Source organism: Pelobates fuscus, chromosome 7, assembly GCF_036172605.1.
Source record: "Pelobates fuscus isolate aPelFus1 chromosome 7, aPelFus1.pri, whole genome shotgun sequence".
In the NCBI taxonomy this organism is placed as follows: Eukaryota; Metazoa; Chordata; class Amphibia; order Anura; family Pelobatidae; genus Pelobates; species Pelobates fuscus.
The window spans coordinates 103,344,280-103,368,281 of record NC_086323.1 but is presented as its reverse complement, the minus strand read 5'-3'; the positions used below and the strand labels follow the sequence as shown (position 1 = coordinate 103,368,281).

Below are 24,002 nucleotides of genomic sequence, written 5' to 3'. Positions count from 1 at the left end.
TGTTCCTCAGTCTGCACCCATGTACCAGTACCTGGAGAGGAAGATGTTCCGAGAGGCCTATCAGATTGCTTGTCTCGGGGTCACTGACCTGGACTGGAGAGATCTAGCAATTGAGTCTTTGGAGGGGCTGGATTTTGAGACTGCAAAGAAGGTGATGACTAGTTTCCTTTTTCACTGGTGCTGTGTCTGACCTCACATGCTCTGTTTGTTTGCTTTTCCAGGTTTAGGGTCTCAGGCATATCCTGCAATTCACAGTGTTATCCTGTCTGGGATACGAATGGAAAATCCGCTGACAGTAATGAGCAAAGTGTCACAGACACGCAAACATTGGCAATGTATGGACCTGCACAGAGTGCCAAACCAATAACCCATTCATACTCTCTATTAAACAGACACTCACACCAGTAACCCATTCATACTCTCTATTAAACTGACACTCACACCAGTAACCCATTCATGCTCGCTAATAAACTGACACTCACACCAATAATCCATTCATACTCTCGAATAAACTGACACTCACACCAATAATCCATTCATACTCTCGAATAAACTGACACTCACACCAATAATCCATTCATACTCTCGAATAAACTGACACTCACACCAGTAACCCATTCATACTCTCTAATAAACTGACACTCACACCAATAATCCATTCATACTCTCTAATAAACTGACACTCACACCAATAATCCATTCATACTCTCTAATAAACTGACACTCACACCAGTAACCCATTCATACTCTCTAATAAACTGACACTCACACCAGTAACCCATTCATACTCTCTAATAAACTGACACTCACACCAATAATCCATTCATACTCTCGAATAAACTGACACTCACACCAGTATCCCATTCATACTCTCGAATAAACTGACACTCACACCAGTAACCCATTCATACTCTCTATTAAACTGACACTCACACCAGTATCCCATTCATACTCTCGAATAAACTGACACTCACACCAGTAACCCATTCATACTCTCTATTAAACTGACACTCACACCAGTAACCCATTCATACTCTCTAATAAACTGACACTGACACCAATAATCCATTCATACTCTCTAATAAACTGACACTCACACCAGTAACCCATTCATACTCTCTATTAAACTGACACTCACACCAGTAACCCATTCATACTCTCTATTAAACTGACACTCACACCAGTAACCCATTCATACTCTCTAATAAACTGACACTCACACCAATAATCCATTCATACTCTCGAATAAACTGACACTCACACCAGTAACCCATTCATACTCTCTAATAAACTGACACTCACACCAATAATCCATTCATACTCTCGAATAAACTGACACTCACACCAGTAACCCATTCATACTCTCTATTAAACTGACACTCACACCAGTAACCCATTCATACTCTCTATTAAACTGACACTCACACCAGTAACCCATTTATACTCTCTATTAAACTGACACTCACACCAGTAATCCATTCATACTCTCTAATAAACTGACACTCACACCAATAATCCATTCATACTCTCTAATAAACTGACACTCACACCAGTAACCCATTCATACTCTCTAATAAACTGACACTCACACCAATAATCCATTCATACTCTCGAATAAACTGACACTCACACCAGTAACCCATTCATACTCTCTATTAAACTGACACTCACACCAGTAACCCATTCATACTCTCTAATAAACTGACACTCACACCAATAATCCATTCATACTCTCTAATAAACTGACACTCACACCAGTAACCCATTCATACTCTCTAATAAACTGACACTCACACCAATAATCCATTCATACTCTCGAATAAACTGACACTCACACCAGTAACCCATTCATACTCTCTATTAAACTGACACTCACACCAGTAACCCATTCATACTCTCTATTAAACTGACACTCACACCAGTAACCCATTCATACTCTCTATTAAACTGACACTCACACCAGTAACCCATTCATACTCTCTAATAAACTGACACTCACACCAATAATCCATTCATACTCTCGAATAAACTGACACTCACACCAATAATCCATTCATACTCTCGAATAAACTGACACTCACACCAGTAACCCATTCATACTCTCTAATAAACTGACACTCACACCAATAATCCATTCATACTCTCTAATAAACTGACACTCACACCAGTAACCCATTCATACTCTCTATTAAACTGACACTCACACCAGTAACCCATTTATACTCTCTAATAAACTGACACTCACACCAGTAACCCATTCATACTCTCAATTAAACTGACACTCACACCAGTAACCCATTCATACTCTCTAATAAACTGACACTCACACCAGTAACCCATTCATACTCTCGAATAAACTGACACTCACACCAATAATCCATTCATACTCTCTATTAAACTGACACTCACACCAGTAACCCATTCATACTCTCTAATAAACTGACACTCACACCAGTAGCCCATTCATACTCTCGAATAAACTGACACTCACACCAATAATCCATTCATACTCTCGAATAAACTGACACTCACACCAATAATCCATTCATACTCTCTAATAAACTGACACTCACACCAGTAACCCATTCATACTCTCTATTAAACTGACACTCACACCAGTAACTCATTCATACTCTCTAATAAACTGACACTCACACCAGTAACCCATTCATACTCTCGAATAAACTGACACGCACACCAGTAACCCATTCATACTCTCTAATAAACTGACACTCACACCAATAATCCATTCATACTCTCTAATAAACTGACACTCACACCAGTAACCCATTCATACTCTCTAATAAACTGACACTCACACCAGTAACCCATTCATACTCTCTATTAAACTGACACTCACACCAGTAATCCATTCATACTCTCTAATAAACGGACACTCACACCAATAACCCATTCATACTCTCCAATAAACTGACACTCACACCAGTAACCCATTCATACTCTCTATTAAACTGACACTCACACCAGTAATCCATTCATACTCTCTATTAAACTGACACTCACACCAGTAACCCATTCATACTCTCTATTAAACGGACACTCACACCAGTAATCCATTCATACTCTCTAATAAACTGACACTCACACCAGTAACCCATTCATACTCTCTATTAAACTGACACTCACACCAGTAACCCATTCATACTCTCTATTAAACTGACACTCACACCAGTAATCCATTCATACTCTCTAATAAACTGACACTCACACCAATAACCCATTCATAATCTCCAATAAACGGACACTCACACCAATAATCCATTCATACTCTCTAATAAACTGACACTCACACCAGTAACCCATTCATACTCTCTAATAAACTGACACTCACACCAGTAACCCATTCATACTCTCGAATAAACTGACACGCACACCAGTAACCCATTCATACTCTCTAATAAACTGACACTCACACCAATAATCCATTCATACTCTCTAATAAACTGACACTCACACCAGTAACCCATTCATACTCTCTATTAAACTGACACTCACACCAGTAACCCATTTATACTCTCTAATAAACTGACACTCACACCAGTAACCCATTCATACTCTCTAATAAACTGACACTCACACCAGTAACCCATTTATACTCTCTAATAAACTGACACTCACACCAGTAACCCATTCATACTCTCTATTAAACTGACACTCACACCAATAACCCATTCATACTCTCCAATAAACTGACACTCACACCAGTAACCCATTCATACTCTCTATTAAACTGACACTCACACCAGTAATCCATTCATACTCTCTAATAAACTGACACTCACACCAGTAACCCATTCATACTCTCTATTAAACTGACACTCACACCAGTAACCCATTCATACTCTCTATTAACCCCTTAAGGACACATGACATGTGTGACATGTCATGATTCCCTTTTATTCCAGAAGTTTGGTCCTTAAGGGGTTAAACTGACACTCACACCAGTAACCCATTCATACTCTCTAATAAACTGACACTCACACCAATAATCCATTCATACTCTCTAATAAACTGACACTCACACCAATAATCCATTCATACTCTCTAATAAACTGACACTCACACCAATAATCCATTCATACTCTCTAATAAACTGATACTCACACCAGTAACCCATTCATACTCTCTATTAAACTGACACTCACACCAGTAATCCATTCATACTCTCTAATAAACTGACACTCACACCAGTAACCCATTCATACTCTCTATTAAACTGACACTCACACCAGTAACCCATTCATACTCTCTATTAAACTGACACTCACACCAGTAACCCATTCATACTCTCTATTAAACTGACACTCACACCAGTAATCCATTCATACTCTCTAATAAACTGACTCACACCAGTAACCCATTCATACTCTCTAATAAACTGACACTCACACCAATAATCCATTCATACTCTCTAATAAACTGACACTCACACCAATAATCCATTCATACTCTCTATTAAACTGACACTCACACCAATAATCCATTCATACTCTCTAATAAACTGACACTCACACCAATAATCCATTCATACTCTCTAATAAACTGACACTCACACCAGTAACCCATTCAAACACCAAGAGCAATGTGCAAGGTGTTTAAAGTTCCTGTAACAGTGCAATTTTTTTATAACCCTACTCAAGTGCAATACTATAATTTTTTTTTAGCAAATTCAGTTCATATATTCGCAATAGCCACACGTTACAGTGTTAAACATTGTGATGAGCTAGTCTTACAATTAATTATAATGCTTAACACAGTTATTTTCCTATCATTGGAAATATTCCACATACACCTGAAAAGTGTGAATACACTTTATAGGTCAGACCCTCTGCGTTAACAGATCATATAACCCTTTTATAAATCCCTTTAAAATGACACTCACATCTAGAGCCCCGTCTGCTTATCTCTGGGATTAAGTAGCTCTGGTGTGAGAGGGAACATTTCCCACAGACAAAATATCCATACTTCTTCATCTTCCAGCAGTATATGGAGAGAGGAAGAGACCAGAAAAAAACTATACAATTACTTGAAAATCTTCTCCACTAGAAAACATATTCTCCACTTTAATTCTGGACTCAGATTGGCAATTTTAGCATAAATACTGTTTTTTTTTAAATTTATTTATTTTCGATTCACTGTACATTAAACTATTAATGTGCTGGTGTCTGCTGCCAGTGTCCATGTTTTCTTTAGTCAATGGGTTCTTACCTACTATTTTTCAATTGTTTACTTATGTGTACTTTGAGGAGCTGCTTAGATGTGCCCTTCGTCTGTCTCTGTTGTGTTTTCACAGTGAGCCACATTTATCTTCTTCTTTACTAATTGTCTCCTTTACTGTGTATCTTTATTTGTTGTTGTTGTTGTTGTTTACCAGGCATTTATACGTGTGCGTGACCTGCGCTACCTGGAACTCATCCACAGCATTGAGGTAACAAGCCGCACAATGAAAACAAAATATTTACTAGTCAGAGAACGTCTTGGTTGTGCTCGTGTATGTGACCTATATTGCACACAATCCTTTGTCCCCTTCAGGAACAAATTATATGTAATGTAGTTTACATTCATGTGCCGTTCCAGGATTCGCCATAACTGATATCTCTCAGAATTAGGCAACATGTACTACATGGAAGTAATACTTCCATGAGCTTTGCCAGTCTATACCCTTGTTTATACTAAACATTTCAAATGTATATTTCTTAATGGCTTTTAAATACCACGTTGTTGTTTTTTTCTGCCAATGCAGTAAGCCTAGACAGGAGATTTCATAGTGCCCCCTAGAGGCAGAGAGTGGGAGAGGCACAATTTATTGTGCAGATTTTTCCCTTTTCCTTCCTCTAACTGTGTTTTCAGGGGGTTACATACTTTGCAATTATCCTTATTTCCTGCAAGGTAAAGTATTTTTGCCAATTTCCCCCATTTGCATGAGCAGTGTAATGTGTTTTACTTAACCCTTTCAGTGGAAGACCCAATTAATGCCTCACTCACACATCTGGCACTCCCTAAAACCTTTACCTTCTAAACTTTGTGTTTTGGATTCAGCCCATATTTGCAGCTTGCTATCAGCCACTGGATCTACAATTTCATACTTTCCAGTATAAACAGGACTTACGGTGCTTCCAGCTGCAGTAGGAAGAGTTAAAGTCATTGCTAACTGTGTGGGGGTGTTGGATGTCAGAACTCTTGCAGGATTTATTTTGTAACACCTCGCTTGCCTTTCATAAAGGGGTGGGAATAAACACTGGCTTGTAATTTATTGTGTCTGGCACTTGTCAGCACCTAGATCACTCTACCCCTGACTCCGCAAAGCCTCTTTCACCCCAGATTCTACGTCTGGCACATTTGTTTGGAATTAGACTCAGTCCCCAAAATCTTTACCTAGTTATCCATTTGTTAAAGGGCCCTGTAGACATATGTACTAACATATATAGAATCCCTTATTCTGAACACAAAGTGCACTGTGTTAAAGTGCACCTGTTGTCCATGTAATCTGTGTGCTATTTATGATCAGTGCATTGCGGATGATTTATAAAAGTATTTGTGTAAGAAAGTTGAATCTTTCATCTGTAACATTCTATTGGTTCCACTACTACACAAAGTGCACTACAAAGTCTAGTGAGAAAATGATTATAGCACATATGTTCACCTATTTATTTGGGTATTGTGGGACTTGTCTTTGATTGATTTAATAAGCTGTCCTTCTATACTTCATAATTATTTACACACTATCCTGGGGGCTTGAGCAGGTGGTATCCATTTCCTCAGGGGGGATCATGAGAATTGAAGACAGCATTATAGATTCCTCCGATATGTCATGTTCATGATATACTGTATTTTGATGTACTGTCCTGCTGCTGAGATCAACATCCACTTGTCTGGCCAATAATTGCAGGAACGAAAAAAACGAGGGGAAACCAATGATGATTTGTTCCTGGCCGATGTGTATGCATATCAGGGCAAGTTCCATGAGTCAGCCAAACTGTACAAGAAGAGTGGGCATGAGAACCGGGCACTTAATATGTACACTGACCTACGGATGTTTGAGTATGCCAAGGTAAGTCACTAAAGTAGTCATTCAAGGGTGCAAGACAAAATAGTGATGGCTCGTTCAACCTTCTATAGAATTATGCTTGTTGAGCTTATGCTACCTGGAGAGGCCATCAAAAAGATATTTAGATTTAAACTTAGAAAGCTGGATTGTGACAGTCTATATAATATAATCTGAGTTTTCCTATATATTTTGTTCTAGCTTTTTATTTCTTTCCTTCTCAGTGTGTCTGTACAAAGTGATATTATATGATGGGAATAATTAATATTATGATATCCAGTGAGCTGCCTCTCCCCTAGTAATATTATCCTGATATTATACTTATCTGGTAAGGTACCTGATATTCACTACTCATTTGGTGAAATGTCCAAATTTACCATCTGGGTAACTTATTAGAAAGGGGATTTGAAATGTAAGATCAAAGAAGCCAAGCTGAGCAAAGAACCAATTTGGAATCATTTTTATTAGACTATTTTGGCCTACATTTTAAAAATTCACTTTGAATACCCAGCAATGCTCACATTACTGAATCGCCCTGCATATGTAGGGTGGTTTTCATTTCAAATAGATATTGTGTACATTTAATTTATTTTCATACAAAGGAGGGTATTTAAGTTCTGTAGATCTCCAGCTGTTGTGAAATATTGCACCCACATGTTCATCGTTATGATGCTTCTAGCTGTCAAAGCCAGAGTTCTATTTCAACAACTAGATTAAAAATGTCTACAACTACATCTTAAAGTCTAGATACTATTACCCAATTAAATCGTACCTTGGAAGGTTGAATGAATTAGTAGCTCAGACCGTGCCAAGAATTGAACCTCTAAATGGTAGAACTGGCTTCCTTAATCACAGAGCTATATCCCTGGAATATCTGTTGCTTCTACAGGAATTCAAATAATAAAACAATTACTTTCTCATTCTCAGGATTTTCTGGGGTCTGGAGACCCAAAAGAGACTAAAAATCTGATCACAAAGCAGGCAGACTGGGCACGCAACATCAGGGAACCCAAGGCGGCGGCTGAGATGTACTTATCAGCTGGAGAACACGTAAAAGCCATTGAGCTGAGTGGTGACCACGGCTGGGTTGACATGTGAGTTTTGCAGTATATTCCCAGAGATTTGTACATCTATTTATATAGCACAGGGGTGATACAGAAAAGAAAAACATGCCTGTGAACTAGTTGTTTTTCTCTTATCCATAAACGAGTCATTAACATAAGTGATGTTCATATTCAAAGCATGGATGTAGAAACCAGGGGGGATCCGCTTTAGCTTTTAAGATTAAATGTTTCAGTGTTTAAGAAAGGTAAGAAGAACAAAGCATACGTTAATGGAATACAGGATAAAATCATGGTTTGTGTATCAAACACTGTACTGCTACCTATTTACTTTGAAGGACAGCAAAAAACAAGAAAACAATTATAGAGAACATATAGAAACATGGAAACATACAATGTGACGGCAGATAAGAACAATTCAGACCATCTAGTCTGCCCAGTTTTCTAAATACTTTCATTAGTCTCTGGCCTTATCTTACCTTATGCCTATCCCACGCATGCTTAAACTCCTTTACTGTGTTAACCTCTACCACTTCAGCTGGAAGGCTATTCCATGCATCCACTACCCTCTCAGTAAAGTAATACTTCCTGATATTATTTTTAAACCTTTGTCCCTCTAATTTAAGACAATGTCCTCTTGTTGTGGCAGTTTTTCTTCTTTTAAATATTGTCTCCTCCTTTACTGTGTTGATTCCCTTTATTTATTTAAATGTTTCTATCATATCCCCCCTGTCTCGTCTTTCCTCCAAGCTATACATGTTAAGATCCTTTAACCTTTCCTGGTAAGTTTTATCCTGCAATCCATGAACCAGTTTAGTATCCCTTATCTGAACTCTCTCTAAGGTATCAATATCCTTCTGAAGATACCGTCTCCAGTACTGCGTACAATACTCCAAGTGAGGTCTCACCAGTGTTCTGTACAATGGCATGAGCACTTTCCTCTTTCTACTGCTAATACCTCTCCCTATACAACCAAAAACATAGTATACTGATTAACAAGTTAATAGGGAAAAGGTGATAAATGTGCACACTTCAATCTGACTCTGAATACAGCAGCACCTTTCTATGGGGATCCTCAAACAAATAATAAATCCCAATAGTGCAGATAGTGCAAGGACAGCAGACCAAATGCAGGTATAAGGATGAACTCACATAGGTGGAGCCACAGAATCCAGCTCGTGATATAGCAGCTCTGTGTTTGGGTAACACTCCCTTGCTGTAGGAGACTGGAGCAGTAGGCAAAGTTTTATTTACAGCATATTTTATTATAAAATAAATATATACTTATGGCTTTAGAGCCGATAAAAACAATTATTGCATTAGAACCAAAACCAATTATGGCGTGCAAGTCCATAAAAAGAATTATGGCATGTAAGCCAATAAAAACAATTATGGCATGCAAGTCCATAAAAATAATTATGGCATGCAAGCTGATAAAACTAATTAGAATCAATTGGAGCAAAAAATGAAAAGGCCTGCGGGGTGCCCATGAAACACATTTTGTTGTGGCTTCATCAGTCAATGTTTGTCCAGTTTCACTGCTTCTGGATTTAAACTTCCCTCTGTTGATGTCATTGGCTATTGTCAACGCCCCTTAAGGGGGTATACTTTACCTAGCGTGTAATTTCATTGGTTAGGCTGCTGCCTCGTTTTGTCCATAATAGGGGATGTATCCATGCCAGCTAATCAGTGCATTCTGTCAAGGTATCCGGAACTTGAAAGCCGTCAAGGTTAATTACCTAAAATACTGGCATTGGACATAAGGAATGATCACAGCGAATAAACACATTAGGTGTTAAACCTCTCTAAATACAGTACAAAAAGTGGTAAACATTTTAATGAACAGGAGATCGGCAATAGACATTAATGTAGCGCAAGGGAATTTAGAAACCGTGTAATAAACAGTATAAAATAGTGAAAGTAATACTAATATGACTGTCCCCATTACACTTAATGAGAAAAAAAGGTGAAAAATATATATGAAACACTGTATACTCTTATAAAACGTACAACATTATGAATAAACATTATACATTTTATAAAAAACAATATATAAATTAAATATATACACCTTAAATTTAATGAAGACAGTTCACTCGAGGAAGAGGTGTATAAATGCCTCCTCAAGATAAAGGGGTTAACAAAACTTAGAAGACGGATTGACAGATGTGGTCTCTGTATCCAAATAAACAAAATACAAAGATTTCCCTGAATTTCCATGCTTGTTTATGTGGAAGAAATGATAAAAAAAAAGCAAACAACTGGTGTTATTCCCAGTTTTGTCTGAAACTGCAGAAAAATAATTCAAATTTTGGACTTGGTGCCTGCATTTTAATTCACTTCTGTTACTTTGTAAAATTCCATATATTTTCCGCCTTCGCCAGAAAGATTTAAATATTTAGGTCTTCGCCCATGTGTGTGGATACTTGGTATACGTAGTGATATTTTTTCTGAATATAGTTACACTCGGTAATCAGTGCAATATGTTGACTCCACATAAATAATATTCATTTTGGACTCCTTGGAGGCACAGCTTACAGAGTAAACAAACACAGATCATAACATCTGTCAGCATAAATCTTGCAGTTTAGTATTTTATCGGCCTCTGCAGCTTTTCTAATTTGTGTGTTTCATGGGGCATTCATATAGTTTTGTGATGTAATTCCAGTAAAATACAAGTTTAGCAGGCTAAGATTGCCACAAGGCATATGTATGTATATGTGTTTGTAGTATCAGTTACTTAATTACACGTAGCTAAGATACTGTCATCACTGTACTGACCAGGTGCAGGAATGTAAGAACTGGAATTACGCGTCCCTCTCCTTTGTATCAGATGAGCCACGTGGATAGACCGGATGGATGAGTTTAGACTCTATTCATTAAATAGGTTAAGGGTATGTGTGGGTGTAGTTAATTGTGGGAGGAGCTACAGTGCTATATAAGGAATGTACTCTATGTATTCAGTACTCAGACTTTGCTGTATTTTGGTGACGCTAGTCCCTCTGAGTCCCGATCGGTGATCCAATAAAGAATCTCTTCCTTCCTGAAGAAACCTGTGTCCATCTCTCTGTGCTTGGCTTCCGTCAGTTTCTCCGGTATCATTTGGTGCATTGGCCGGGAAGCTCATCGTTCAACGGTAGCTGAGAGGCAGAGGCGTGAGACGGTCTATCTTTGCCCACGTTCTCTACGGCTGCACCCCTGAACTTCTGCGTGGACCTCCCTTCGTCTCGGCGCCACTGGTCTGTTGTCCAGGAGATCATCGGCCTCTACGTGAGAAGTGCTGGGGTGTCCCCGTCGATGAGTGTGAACTCAGGTTCAGGAACGAGGAGGTAAGATAACTGCTGTTTTAGACGGCAGGACCCGCTAGGGGTATACCGATTGTGCGGTAGGCCCAAAGGGGTTTTTGAATCTGTATCTGCCCCCTCTGTCGGAGGGAAGGAGCGAAGGCGCACCGCTCGATCGAACGCTCTTTAGTCAGACCGTTTGATTTGGTTAGTCAGGCGGGGTCCTGGTGTAAGATAGCCCTAGCCGGACACCGGTGTCTTGTCTAGACTAGCGTTCTAGGGTGTATATTACGTTCGCTAGGTCGGAGGGACCGGGAGACTAAGCGGCGCCTGTGTAAATTCGGTTCGCTAGTTCTCATCCTATCTGGGCTAAGTGGGAAGGCGTGTAAATTTGGAACCCACTAGACTTTTGATAGTACGACTAAGAGGCGCCTGTGTAAATTCGGATCTCTAGCTCGTTGTATAGTGCGACTAAGAGGCGCCTGTGTAAATTCGGTTCTCTAGCTCGCTATATATGTGGTGATTGGGCAGTGTGGCTAACCAAAACGGGTGTATATAGTTTTAGGTAGTCCATTCAAGGTACTGGCCAATAGTTTAGTTGGGAATTGTAAATGTGTTAACGATTGTTTTAGTAAAGTGTATATCTTGTTAGATAGCGCGAGCTCAGCCGTCTAGCGAGAGTGTTAATAGTGTGTTGCTGTATTATAGTGCACGGTACCATAACCCTGTATATTTACTGACATTATATAATAAGTACTAATCATTGTCGTCCATTGCATGTTTAACACCATAACCACTAATAATTGTATTGTGACCTTAACTTGTGCTTTGACCTATGCTAACCGTACTGTAACCGCTATTTGTAAAAGACGATGTTACTGGGTGTGTTATAGACGGGTAATTCGTATATAGAGAATTATAGCGTGGGTGACTGTGTAGTTACGCCAAAGGGCATAATATTGATTATATAGTGACTGGTGTAGCAGCTGTGTGTGTACGGGAATTCCCTGAGTGTTTATTGTTATTGTGTACGTTTCACTTGGTAACCGTACCACGTGGTGCTGTTGCCAGAGGAAACGGGTGTGACTGTTGAATAGTACGCGTGTATAGTAATCGTTGTCGACGACGTTCCACTGTTAAATATGGGTGCGTCGCAGTCAACGATTCCGGATCCCTTAGGATGTATGGTTAAGAATTTTAAAAAGGGATTCAAAGTTTGTGATTTTGGGGTTAAGATGTCCCCTGTACGTTTGGTCACTTTGTGCACTAGGGAGTGGCCTACTTTGGTTGCGGCATGGCCGCCACGTGGCAGTTTGGATCCAACTCTGGTACAGCGCTTACACGTGGCTGTATCAGGTAGGCCTGAACTTTACGGCCAGTTTCCTTATATTGATTGTTGGAGACAGGCCGTAAATGACTCGCCAAAATGGCTCCGGACATGCCACGAGGAGCAGTGTCGCCTCATGGTAGCTAGGACTTGTTCGTCCACTAGGACTGGTGTTAGGCCCATTTTGGACACGCCCCCTGAGTCCGAGATCCCTTTGCCGCCCCCTTACTTTCCGGTAAGAGGAAGTGACGCAAATACAGGAAGTCCTGTAACCCTTCCCTCATTACCCTCATCCACTTCCGCTTCCTCCTCCAGTACAGGATCCACCCCCCCTCGTACTAAATCTCCCCTTCCGGAACCAGAACCCACCCCCATTAGAAACGAATATCCTGATTTGGCGCCACTTCAGACTTCCGGTCAAGCTTCATCTAGCTCGGCCCGAAGTGTTCTATTCACTACCTTTTCCCAAAACCAACCTCCCACATCCCCATACCCTATATCTCCCCGACCGGAACCCATGACTGACGCTTCCCTACGTAGCCCCATCCAAACCCGACAGTTGACTGGTGCCCAACAATTAAAGCACTATCAGATGCCTCTTCGCTTAAATCCCGGGTCAGCTTATATCGATGCCGCAGGTCAAATGGCACACGCTGACCCTGTCTTCGTATATGTCCCTTTCACCACTACCGACCTTTTAAACTGGAAGACCCATAATTCCTCGTATACTGAGAAACCACAAGCCATGACTGATCTGTTCACCTCAATAGTACAGACACATAATCCGACATGGGCTGATTGCCAGCAGTTATTAATGACTTTATTTAACAATGAGGAAAGGACAAGAATAAATCAAGCAGCCATTAAAGCATTAGAAGATAGAGCCCGTGCTTTGAACCAAGCTAATCCAGCAGCATGGGCCGCAACACATTATCCCAACACTGATCCCGATTGGAACGTAAATGGTGCTGATATGGTTCAACTCAGAGCCTATAGAGACGCTATAATTGCTGGCATGAAAGCCGGAGGAAAGAAAGCCATTAACATGTCGAAGACAGTTGAGGTGATCCAGAAAAGCGATGAAGCGCCCAGTGTCTTTTATGACCGATTATTGGAGGCGTACCGCTTGTACACCCCCTTTAATCCGGAAGACGCAGACAATTCCCGAATGGTTAACTCCGCCTTTGTCAGCCAAGCATACGGAGATATTAAGCGCAAGCTACAAAAGTTAGAAGGGTTTGCAGGTATGTCAATCTCCCAACTAATGGAGGTAGCTAATAAGGTCTATATGAATAGGGAAACAGAAAGCAAGAAAGAGGAGGAGCGCAAGATGCGTAAAAAGGCTGATATGCTAGCGGTAGCGATCGCAGGCGTAGATAAACGGGGCCCAGATAGAGGCAATAATAGATGGAGTAGGGAGCCTTTGAGTAGGGATCAGTGCGCGTATTGCAAGGAAGAAGGGCATTGGAGGAACGAATGTCCGCAAAAAGAGCAGTACGAGAGAGACCAACCCAGGGCAGGCTACGGAAACTTTAGAGGCAGAGCGAGAGGTAGAGGAGGTCCCGGAGGGAGTAATGGTTATAGAGGGAGTAATGGGAACAGAGGAAGTGTTAGGGAAGACAGGTATATTCCAGCAGCGCAAAGGTCTCGCGATAGAGAAGGTAGGGACTTTGTAGGATTGGCTGACACGGTCATGGAGGACTATTGATACCGACCGGGCTCCATCCCCCTTGGTCGAGCGGAGCCTATGGTCGATGTATCAATAGGGGGGAAAAGGAGTGCGTTCATGATCGACACTGGTGCTGAACATTCAGTGGTGACTAATCTAGTTGCTCCTCCATCTGGAAGGACTATTACTGTGATAGGAGCAACTGGAAGAAGTGCTGAAAGACCGGTTCTTAAAAGTCGACTCTGTACATTGGGAGGCCACGTAGTAAAACACCAATTCCTTTATATGCCTGAATGTCCAGTCCAATTGCTGGGACGTGATATGCTATCCAAATTACAAGCGCAGATTACGTTCCTACCAGATGGAACAACATCTTTAAAGTTTAATGGACCTTCAGGTATTATGACTTTATCCGTACCAAAGGAAGAAGAGTGGCGACTTTATACAGTGTTGACTAGCCAAAACCCTAGGAGTGATGAGACATTATTTAACATACCAGGAGTTTGGGCAGAGAACAACCCACCAGGACTGGCCCGCAATATTCCACCTATAAAAATTGAACTGAAACATGGGGTTTATCCAGTGAGCCTAAGACAATATCACATTCCGCAGAAGGCTAAGAAGAACATCCAATCCTATCTGGATAAGTTCATACGGTATGGTATCCTAAAATTCTGTACTTCCCCCTGGAACACCCCATTGCTGCCTGTTCAAAAGCCCGGCACAGATGAGTATCGACCTGTGCAGGACTTAAGAGCAGTCAATGATGCGGTTGTTAGCATACATCCAGTTGTACCCAATCCATATAACCTGCTTGCTTTAATTCCGGGCGGGGCTACTTACTTCACAGTTTTAGACCTCAAAGATGCCTTCTTTTGCCTCCGAATTGCCGCAGAAAGTCAATGTATTTTCGCTTTCCAGTGGGAGAACGCTGTAACGGGCTCAAAACGCCAAATGACTTGGACAAGACTGCCCCAAGGGTTTAAAAATTCACCTACCCTATTTGGTTCAGCCCTAAGTCAAGATCTATTGGATTTCGAGTCCATCCCAGGAGAGTGTGTATTGTTACAATATGTAGATGACTTGTTGATAGCAGCAGTTACAAAAGAAATCTGTCAGCAAGCAACGCACGATCTACTACACATTCTCTGGAAGGCAGGATACAAGGTGTCTAGAAAGAAGGCTCAGTTGTGTTTGCCAACTGTCAAGTATCTAGGATTCCATATCTCTGAAGGTCAAAGAATTATGGGGCCAGAGAGAAAAGAAGCTGTCTGCCAAATACCAATACCCAAGAATAGAAGACAAGTGCGAGAATTCTTGGGGGCAGCAGGCTTCTGTAGGATATGGATTCCCAGCTATGCGATACTAGCAAAACCTCTGTACGCAGCCATCAAAGGTACAGAGCACGACCCCTTCTTATGGACCCAAGAACAGCAAACGGCATTTGAAGATGTGAAGAAGGCTTTGATGAGTGCCCCAGCATTAGGTCTACCTGATCACACACGACCATTCTACTTATATGTACACGAGCAAAGAAGAATGGCTGTGGGAGTATTGACACAGTACTTGGGATCATGGCAAAGACCTGTTGCCTACATGTCTAAGCAACTGGATGCAGTGGCCAGCGGACTTCCACCTTGTCTAAGAGCCGTAGCTGCAGCCGCCCTGCTAGTAGCTGAAGCCGATAAACTCACTCTGGGTCAAGAACTTTATGTACGAGTCCCACATGCAGTACAGACGTTGTTGGATTACAAAGGAAATCATTGGTTTAGTAACAGCCGTATGACCAAGTATCAAGCAATGTTGTGTGAAAACCCAAGAGTGCATTTAGAGACTGTAAACACCTTAAATCCAGCTACCCTTTTGCCACAACCTACTGAAAGTCAACATGATTGTTTGGAAATAATGGATGAAGTATTTTCAAGTAGACCAGATCTTCGTGATTTTCCCATCCAGAACCCCGATGTTCAATATTACACCGACGGCAGTAGTTATGTGAAAGAAGGGATCCGCTATGCAGGATATGCAGTGACAACAATAGACAAGGTGATAGAAGCTCGGCCACTGGCGAAAGGAACATCAGCACAAAAGGCAGAATTAATAGCACTAACACGAGCGTTACAATTGGCTGAAGGTTTAAGAGTGAATATCTATACGGACTCTAAGTATGCGTTTTTAACCACTCATGCCCACGGAGCTTTGTATAAAGAAAGAGGACTACTGAATTCAGAAGGCAAAGAAATCAAGTACGCAGCTGAAATCCTACAACTATTGGAAGCAGTGTGGGAGCCGAAAGAAGTCGGTATCATACATTGTCGAGCGCATCTGAGAGGAGATGGTGATGTAACCAAGGGAAATCGGATGGCAGATAGTGCAGCTAAGCGTGCTGCTGAATCAGGAAGACAGGAGTATGTAGGGCATATAGCTGCTCTTATACCAACTCCACTGTCCCAATGGACTCCAGTTTATACAGCTCAAGAAGAGGAGTGGTTAAAGACTGAACCGGGAAAGTATTTGGAGAACAAGTGGTATCAGCTAGAAGATGGAAGAATAGTTATACCAGCATCGCTAGCGGTAGAAATTGTCCAAAATTATCACAACGGGACACATTCTGGGAGAGACAGTACTGAAGAATCTCTCAGGAAACATTTCTACATACCAAGATTGTCCAACTTGACTCAGGCCATTGTACGCAGATGTGTAACGTGTGCTAAGAATAATGCAAGACAAGGACCAGTAAAGCCACCAGGAGTTCAGTTTATGGGGGGACTCCCCATGTCCGATCTACAAATAGACTTTACAGTAATGCCTAAGTCGGGTGGACATCGTTACCTGCTGGTAATTGTGTGCACCTATTCAGGCTGGGTAGAAGCATGTCCTACTCGTACAGAGAAAGCAGGAGAAGTTGTGAGATTCCTGCTACGAGAAATAATACCCCGATATGGACTACCCTGTTCTATAGGATCGGACAATGGTCCAGCTTTTGTTCATCAGTGCCTACAACAACTGACTCATATGCTTGGTATAAAGTGGAGGCTTCATACTGCATATAGACCCCAGAGTTCTGGTAAGGTAGAGAGAATGAATAGAACTATAAAGAACCAGTTGGCTAAAATGTGTCAGGAAACCCAACTTAAGTGGAACGTTCTCTTACCCATAGCTTTATTGCGAATCCGCAGTACCCCTACCAGAAGGATGGGCCTCTCTCCTTTTGAAATCATGTATGGGCGACCACCTCCCGTACTTGGTAACTTAAGGGGGGCCTTGAGTCAGTTGGGAGAAGGAATTGCTCGGCAGCAGGTTGTAGAGTTGGGTAAGACTATGGAGGAGGTACAGAAATGGGTACAAGATAGATTACCGGTGAATATTTATCCCCCTGTTCATAGTTACCATCCAGGAGACCAAGTGTGGATTAAAGAGTGGAATACTGTACCGTTAGGGCCCAAGTGGAGAGGTCCTTATGTTGTTCTTTTGTCTACCCCTACAGCAATAAAAGTAGCAGAAGTGACTCCGTGGATACATCACTCCAGGGTTAAACCAGCAGCAGTCGATTCTTGGCAAGTTACAGCAGATCCAGAGAATCCCTGCAAGATCCGGTTGAAACGCACTACTCAGTCGGAGTAACGAGGAATTATTGTGGATTACAAATTTTATTGTTACAGGTGTGAGTGAGAAGGCCATAATAAAGCCTGTCCGCTTACCATCACATAGTGTATAAGCCAGGAAAGTCTCGAAGGGACACCTGTGAAGATGAGCAGAACTCCATTCCCTGCAGCCCCTCACATCCTGGAAGCTGAGGTTCCATCGCACGGACGAAGACTGAGGATGACGGCGAAAGATGTGCTTTTGATTGTGTTTATTTATATGTGTTTTTATATTCAGGAAGGTAGAGGTACCGACACTCCTAGCTGTGAGGTATGCATTAAGACTACGAGAACAGGTAACCTGAGGTATATGCAAACCAAGGTTAAGTGATGCCTCAAGTAATTGTGAAATATCAGAGGCATCAAAGGGGGGAATGTGATGTAATTCCAGTAAAATACAAGTTTAGCAGGCTAAGATTGCCACAAGGCATATGTATGTATATGTGTTTGTAGTATCAGTTACTTAATTACACGTAGCTAAGATACTGTCATCACTGTACTGACCAGGTGCAGGAATGTAAGAACTGGAATTACGCGTCCCTCTCCTTTGTATCAGATGAGCCACGTGGATAGACCGGATGGATGAGTTTAGACTCTATTCATTAAATAGGTTAAGGGTATGTGTGGGTGTAGTTAATTGTGGGAGGAGCTACAGTGCTATATAAGGAATGTACTCTATGTATTCAGTACTCAGACTTTGCTGTATTTTGGTGACGCTAGTCCCTCTGAGTCCCGATCGGTGATCCAATAAAGAATCTCTTCCTTCCTGAAGAAACCTGTGTCCATCTCTCTGTGCTTGGCTTCCGTCAGTTTCTCCGGTATCAGTTTCCAACATTGGCAGACTGCTGATGGGCTCTTGCACAAAATAACATTAAAAAAGTTGTGTCCTATGTGTAGACCTCATTCTCTTGCTGTAAGCTAGTTATTCAGGAATATTGTCAAGACAGGTTTAGAGATCCCCAGGGGTGGACTGTCTAAACTCCGTTTGTCAAATCAGTGTTGCTTGCTAGAGGGCTGCACAGTGAGAAAGGACAAGGTGCTGAAAGGAACACCTGTTTAATGAGTATTCGGGAAGGACCTAATTTTATTATACATTCCTTTCTGCTGCCTTGATTTCCATCATTCGGCAAACACATTGGAAGAGATCTGTTCAGTACAAACACAGAAACAAACAATGGGAAACTTCTCTACCAAGTGCAGCCTTAGAAGAAATAGGATGCTGTCCAGATGTGGATGACAATACGGCATTATCTTTAGCCTGTTGTGTGACCTCATACCTGAGCTAAAAGCAGGAAGCAGCCCAACTAGGCCAGCGTATCCTGTTGTCATTATCTGTTACTACTAGTCTTTTTATTCTACAAAATATATAGTAGGAAGCCATTCCCTCTTTATTAACCCCTTAAGGACCAAACTTCTGGAATAAAAGGGAATCATGACATGTCACACATGTCATGTGTCCTTCAGGGGTTAAAGATGTGACATCTGAGAAGTATATTTTTTAGAAAGAAGTGCCATTCTCAGCTGCAAATCTCCTGGACTTGCAGTTTGAATCCGCACCCATCGGTGCTATTCTGGGTTGAATGGCATTCATATTAACAATGAATAAGTGTAAAGTTTGCATTATCAAATTTTAATAGAAGGTGGTCTCTGGTTGTTGCAGAGAGCCCTATTTTTTTTTCTTGTCAAATTACTCTGCTTGACAAAAAAAAATAGGGTACAGTGCCTATAAACCATTGGCAGCATAACCCCGGTATTGAGCTGCTTTCACGAGCAGGGAATTTCATGGTGGCCAAGAGTCTGAAAGATTTAGCCAACTGCCCTGCAACTAAATCTAAAAAAAATTACATAGCCAAAATGTCTCTTTGGACCCTTTTTCTGCCCTCCAGATCAACCATAACTTTCTAGACTGAAGAATTGCATTCAGCTCTGCCATACCCTTGCCTGGAACTAATCAAACCTTGGGGCTAGAACCTTTCTTCTAACTGACTCAGCCTCTTCTTCGATATGAGATTTCCAAGCATCACCTAGACATGTGAAATGTGTGGTTATGACAATCACCACTTTATTCTTCATGTCACATGCAACTACATTAATACCCCATACCACTACTTTCTGTTACTGATCTCTAGCCTGCAATGCATTGTTTAACATTCTTTGTACAGAGATTTATACTCTGCATTACTTGACAATGTTTTCTTAGCCAGAATCTCATGTGGAAAGGTATTTATTGCCTGTGATTAAGAGCTGTGATTAAGAGCTGTTTATATACTAATAACACCAATTGCAAACACACTCTTCTACTTCCTTGATTCACATCCAAAGCTTCCTGAAAGACATTTATATTACTTTACAAAAACAAGCATGGTCATAAAATGAAGCCCAGTATAAAATATAAACTATTTCACCCAATATAATGCTGAGTAGCTAAGCTATAATGAAACTGACATGTTTAAGGTTGGCTATTTGCCAGCTTCCATAGCAGTCCAAACAAAAAAAACAAAACGTTCTGATGTATTTGTTAATTGTGATTGCTTTTCTCATAGTTTGTTCCTTCACTGGTGATCTTTGTGCTCAGTATTCACTAAGTCTCAGTATTTCTTAATTACAAATGGATGTGGCTTAATTCTCCTTCCTGTAAAACTCAATAAACAGGTAATGGAAAAGCACATGATATACACAAAAAAGTGTGTTTATACACATTACACCCACAGTCACACACACATTTCTATATTCCAAATGTGTTGTCTGGAGTCATAATTTAGGGCACCGCGTAACATAGATTATTATTATTATTGCCATTTATATAGCGCCAACAGATTCTGTAGCGCTTTACAATATTATAAGAGGGGGGATGTAACTATAAATAGGACAATTACAAGAAAACTTACAGGAACAATAGGTTGAAGAGGACCCTGCTCAAACGAGCTTACAGTCTATTGGATTGTAGATTGATGATGCATGTATCAATGATGGAATTGATAAGGACAATATACAGTGTATATGTAGAGCTCAGCACCCACTCATTACATCACTATGACAATAAAAAAAATATTTGTTTTAAAATTGGTTATAGTTCTAAAATATAGAAAGTAACCTGATAGGAAAAATACTTTTGTAGTTAATTTTTCTTTAAAATGTGCATTGTGGCTAAATGAAACTGTATTTGATACAAAAATCTTCTAAACTCCACTTAAAATTAAGTAATGCAGGTTTTTATTCACTGAAGCTGAATTTTTATCAATAAATCCATGTTTTACTACCAGCAGGAAAGAGGAAGTCATGTATGAAATGTGGTAATGCCACATCAACAAATGAGCTATGCCACTCTACGTGAACCACATGCTCTCAGTATTTATGCTGTGATTTTCAATGCAGGCTGATTGATATTGCAAGAAAACTTGACAAGGCCGAGAGAGAACCTCTATCAAAATGTGCATATTATTTCAAGAAACTGCAGCACCATGGGTACGCAGCCGAGACATACATGAAGATCGGAGACCTCAAGTCACTGGTCCAGCTACACGTTGCAACACAGCACTGGGAGGAGGTGAGAACATATTAATATTTGTGGAAGTGCTCTAGTGTGGAGGACTATGGGTAATACGTCAATTTACCTAAAAGGGCATACATATAGCAACATATATAAAACAAAATATTCCTCTTCTTTTCTTTTTTTCTTTCTTTTTTTTTTACAGAAAACATTGTTTGAAATGTATTTAAATTTACCTCGTAATTGTAGTTAGGGCAGAAAAAATGTGTTCTAATTGCTATTAAATGTAGAACAAAACTGAAATGAATACTATAGGTACTCAGATTACTTCCTTTCATTAAAGTTCTCTGGGTGCAGTGTCCCTGTTCTCTTAACCCTGACATGTAAAACATTGCAGTTTTATAGAAACTGCAATGTTTACATTTCAGGGTTAAGACTACCCGACAGACACTAAAGGCAATTCCTGCAGTTTCACGGAGATTGACTGATGCTTACACTGCTTTCATATTCTGTAATTGGTAGGCAGAGTATAGTTTATATACGTTTCCCTCTTGAGACTGGATTCTGTCTCAAGAGAAAAAAAATCTTACTTTAGTAACTATATAGTAATTCTCCCACAGATGTCTATAATAAAATTGCAACTCAATACCAGAGCTATACTTACCTATTATAATGCCTATTATAATACAACCTCTGCCGTCTTGTTTTTTTTTTTAATTCTTTGCTGGTATTTATTTGGCCCTTTTTGTTGTCAGCCTCAGACATGTCTCTTGTCACGTCAAGTCCTTAGAGGCCCTGACTTCACATAACTTCCACCACTTCGAAAGTACTACACACTAATCATTTCTTTTATCATATTTTTATCTCTTATAATTTTATTGTATGTATCTCTCAGTCTTCCTGTCTGCCTTCTATCGAGCTCATGCACACACTCGGTACATGCTATAAGTGATAATGTTTCTGTTTAGGCCTTTGCACTGGTTGAGAAATACCCAGAATATAAAGATGAGGTGTATGTCCCCTATGCTCAGTGGCTTGCAGAGAACGACCGCTTTGAAGAAGCACAGAAAGGTGAGCAGAGATTCTCGTTATGTTTTCTTTTGAGCTGCTGTCAAACTTGAGCTGTCTGCAAGTGTATATCTGCTTCCAGTAGCAGACTGCATTCAGAGTGTGTTTGTCTCTATGCTCATATCTCCTGCGCTGTTACCCAGTAATATAGCGCTAACATAGAGATCCTATATATTGCCTGCTGTGTATAACCAATAATTCCACACTCACATGTCCCCTGCTGTGTTTAACAAGTAATTCTGCACTCATTGATAGATTTCCCATATTTCTTGCTGTGTATAACTGGTAATTCTGAACCCCTCTGTTCCTGTGTGTCCACCTTGTCTGGTTACAACTACATGTCTGTTCATCCACCCACTGTAAAGCGCTGCAGAATTTGTTGGCGCTATAGAAATAATAACATAATAATAATAATAATAATCGCTAATCTCCTGCTGTGTATAACAAGTAATTTTGCACTCACTGATGGAGATCCCATAATTATTGCTGTGTAACTGGAAATACCCATAGAGTGAGATAGCTAATCTCCTGCTGTGTATAACACAGTAACTCTCACACTCACAGAGGCAGATCCTGTATATGTCACTTCTCTATCTGTTCTTTCTGTCTTAGCCTTTCACAAAGCTGGACGCCAAGATGAAGCCGTGAGAGTGCTGGAACAGCTTACCCACAATGCAGTGGTGGAAAGCCGATTTAATGATGCTGCCTATTATTATTGGATGCTGTCCATGCAGTGCCTTGACATTGCTCATGGTAAGACATTTTGGAGAAACGGTAGCTGTGTGAGCTCATTTTAGAATTATTGATATACACATGTATAATGTTTGGTATAGTAATATATAATCTGATATTAAAATCTAGATTCAGATTACATTTTCAAATGTACTTTCACCTTTAGGCATCTTGTAAATGTATATTGGTCATTGCCTCCTTAATAAAATAATAATAATAAAAAAAAACCTCTCGCAGGACTTGTTGGCAGTTACTAGTGTTGCTGATGGGTGTCTTTGCTAAGTGTTCGTCCTCAGAATTACACCTATTCTCCTAATACTGAACCTTACAAGGGTTAAGTACCTGATTTGCTAAAAACAGCCGGTTCACAATATTATGTATGGTCTGGCAAAGTATAATGCCTATGATGATGCATAGGAAGTTTGTAATGCAATTTGAAAGCCTACACTGAATGGCATTGGATGATTCCTTCAACCAAAGCTCTCTTGGGACCAAAATATTGCTAATTTGCTGGGACAGTGGGTATTAAGGTTTTCTGATAAATTATTCATTTTTATTTTATCTGTTTTCTTGGTGCAATGTGTTTGTATATATTTTTTTATGTGTTTTGACTGTACCACAAACGTACGTATGACATTATGACCTGTGACATTTATGGGCC

General features: G+C 40.4%; 1 protein-coding gene across 1 annotated transcript in view; it reads left to right on the top strand.

The window, feature by feature from the left end:
• IFT122 (intraflagellar transport 122) overlaps positions 1-24,002 on the top strand; it is an 82,377-nt gene that overhangs the window by 31,288 nt on the left and 27,087 nt on the right. Inside the window, exons 15-21 of the mRNA XM_063426315.1 lie at positions 11-151; positions 5,396-5,449; positions 6,911-7,072; positions 7,994-8,160; positions 21,427-21,598; positions 22,510-22,612; positions 23,222-23,362. Coding sequence (XP_063282385.1) covers positions 11-151; positions 5,396-5,449; positions 6,911-7,072; positions 7,994-8,160; positions 21,427-21,598; positions 22,510-22,612; positions 23,222-23,362 — 940 coding nt within the window. The remainder of the gene's footprint in view (positions 1-10; positions 152-5,395; positions 5,450-6,910; positions 7,073-7,993; positions 8,161-21,426; positions 21,599-22,509; positions 22,613-23,221; positions 23,363-24,002) is intronic.